Source organism: Anneissia japonica, unplaced genomic scaffold (assembly GCF_011630105.1).
Source record: "Anneissia japonica isolate Jap-2015-1 unplaced genomic scaffold, ASM1163010v1 scaffold38782_len3711_cov157, whole genome shotgun sequence".
In the NCBI taxonomy this organism is placed as follows: domain Eukaryota; kingdom Metazoa; phylum Echinodermata; class Crinoidea; order Comatulida; family Comatulidae; genus Anneissia; species Anneissia japonica.
In genome coordinates this window covers 1-2,985 of record NW_022758833.1, presented here as the reverse complement: position 1 = coordinate 2,985, position 2,985 = coordinate 1, and the positions used below count along the sequence as shown (strand labels likewise).

At 31.6% G+C, this 2,985-nt stretch overlaps 1 protein-coding gene across 1 annotated transcript; it reads left to right on the top strand.

The window, feature by feature from the left end:
• Window positions 1–268: 268 nt before the first annotated feature.
• LOC117125442 lies at window positions 269–2,979 on the top strand (the record flags this gene model as incomplete). The annotated part of the gene is made up of 4 exons (XM_033271948.1): window positions 269–1,587; window positions 1,725–1,902; window positions 2,258–2,350; window positions 2,945–2,979. Coding segments are annotated over exons 1-4 (1,619 nt in total), but the record flags the coding sequence as incomplete, so codon positions are not given.
• Between the last annotated feature and the right edge of the window lie 6 nt (window positions 2,980–2,985).

Here is a 2,985-nt window from a genome sequence, read left to right as displayed (position 1 = left end):
AGTCATCCAAAAATTACTTACATTAATAATTTTTTATGAGTTCATGATTCGGCTGTTAAATGAATCAGAAAAAAAATATGGAAAGAGTATGAATACAATCAATATTTAGTATGTATATAACGAGATGTAAATCTTTGCTGTATATTTGATGATTTACTAATATCTAACATATATCATTTTAATACACATTTAAAATCATTTTTCATTGAACTAGTCTATGTATTTTAATTTTGTGACATTTGTTTAATGTAATTTTTTTTTCCAGAAAATTGAAATGAAAACAAAATATCCAAACATTACAGTACCACAGTACTGTAAAAAAAATGATGGAAGAAGAATGTACAATAGGAAAAATGTTTGCTATTTTTGCGAAACAGTACTGCATGGGAAAATGCCACGTCACTACAAAAAGCAACATCCAAATGAACCATTAGTGGCAAGGATTCTGGCCTATACTAATAAAGAGCAACAAAGATTAGCTTTTGAAAAACTACGGTATATGGGAGATTTTAACTATAATATGACGATTTTTGAAAAGGGTAAGGGAGAATTAATTGTGGCAAGAAGACCTTTAAAGCCAAAACCCTGTGAAAATTACCTTCCGTGTACATTCTGTTATGGTTTTATAGAGATTTCAGAAATTTGGGCACATGCAAAACGATGTAAGCATAGTAAGAAGAAGGAAGATGAAAATGAAGATTTTAAGGAAATAAAGTCTTACATTTCGCAGTGCAGAATGTTGCTCCATGGTGGTAATATTTATGGAGCAAAAGACACGTTGAGTCATAAAAGAGTTTTGAAAGTAATCGTAAGCACCATGAGGGAAAGAGAAAACGAGAATATTAAAAAGACAGTGGCGAATGATGACCTTATACTTCATTTTGGAGGAGTATTGTTGGAAAGGAAAGGTGAAAAGAAGAAGAACGAAATTTCGGCTAAAATGAGGCAACTTGGTCGATTAGTTTTAACAATTCGACAGATACTTGGCAAGGATGTTGGATTGGAAAAGTGTATACAGGGAAAGCATTTTGACACAGTAGTCAGTGCAACCCAGCAGCTCTGTGTTCCCCAGAAGGCCAAGACCATGCATGGTGTACAAACAACCAAATCACCATCTCTGGGCTTGCATTTAGGGCACAGTTTGATAAAGTGTTGCCACATCAAACATGGAAAGGCAATACGCATGGGAGATTTAACTATGCAAAAAGATGCCGAAAATTTCAGAGACTTGTTTCGGCAAGAATGGACAGATACCATCTCAAGTCCAGCTCTACAAGTTCTGAAAGAAAGAGAATACACAAAAAAAGAAAGTCTTCCAACAGCAGAAGACCTTAAGAAATTGCATGAGTATACAAACTCATGTCTAGATGTAGAATGCAAACAATTAAAATCTGATCCTTGTGAAGCAAATTGGAGAGCACTTACGAAGACCATTTTCGTACTAGTGACAGTCTTCAACAAACGTAGAGGTGGGGAAGTGAGTAGAATAAGAGTTTCTTGCTTCACAGATAGGCAAAAGAGTAATGAAGGTGTGCATAAGGATCTAATGGAGAGTTTAAGCTCCATGGAGCAGCAACTGGCAAAAAGGTAACAACTAATTTATATTATTTATTCTGCAGATTCTATTTTTTTTTCTAGTACTGCACCTTAAAAATGGAAATTGGCAATGTTATTAGCAGCATATTGTTATAAGGTTTTTTTTGTATTTTTATTCTTTATTTTAGATTTGATTGTATGAAACTTCCTGGGAAGAGAAACAGGAAAGTGCCAATGCTAATAAAAAGAGAATGGGTTCAGCCCATGGAACTGCTGGTGGAAACAAGGGAGGCCTGCAATGTTTTACCAGAAAATGATTATTTTTTTGCAGTTCCCAAAGCACTGACGTATATTAATGCTTGGCAGGTGTGTACATATTGTTTTTTTAATGACCACATCTGTTTTAAAATATATTTCTTTGATTGCAAAACATTTATGACAAAATATTAAAACCATCAGTATTTTCAACATCAAATCTAATCTCAAAGTATTGCAAGAAAAAACAATTTATTTAAATGAGTTAAAAAATGATGGTCTTCATCTGCAAGTGAGAAATAACTATGCATAAATATGTTCACTTTGATTGTGTGAATGTGAATATTAAGATTTGAACAATAAGTAAAGTTTAGTATCTGAGATTTTGGGTTTAATTTTATTTTCTACTGGTAAAGAAATTGCTTGGATACATTAACATGCGTAAATTTATTTTCTTTACAATTAGACACTAAACAATTATGTGAGTAATGCTGGTTGTGAGAGTGCAGTCGATATTTCAACCACAAGATTACGGAAATATACAGCTACAATGCTACAGGTAGTAAATAAAAAAATTGATATTTTTCATAATGATATGGTACATATATATTATCTACCACAAATATTAAATAAAATTTCGCCTTTAATTTTAATGGAACAACTGTAAATTATACTAAACCAATAATTAACATTGTTGAACAAAAATAACAAACAAATTATTAATTAATTATTTCTACCCAATATTGTCTAGTCAATGTTTCTGGAAAAATTTAATAAGAAATTAATTACATGGTAATGAACCAACACTATTAGAAGTAGCAGAAATTAATTTAAATATTCATGAAGCTTGTGTTAAGGCATTGTATACAGTAGTCACTTGGTTTTTTTTTACCTAGTGTTTTTTCAAAAGGTATTTTCTAATTAGTATTGCTTTGTAAATGTCAGGTTTTTTAAGAATAAAAAAGCTCAAGTATCAGAAAAGTACTCTAACTAAGCCTGTACACCGGCCCCACCCCCTTTGTGATTAGAAGTGTTGTTTCTTTAATATAGATTCTTTATTTAAACTGAATTTTGAGAGTAATGTTCAATTGCTATTTTTTTTTTTTTTAATGGAATCAAATTAAATGTCAAATTTAATTTGTACATATGCTAGGTTCTTGCTTTAACAAAAGGAGAGTTGCAGTGGCTGTCCAA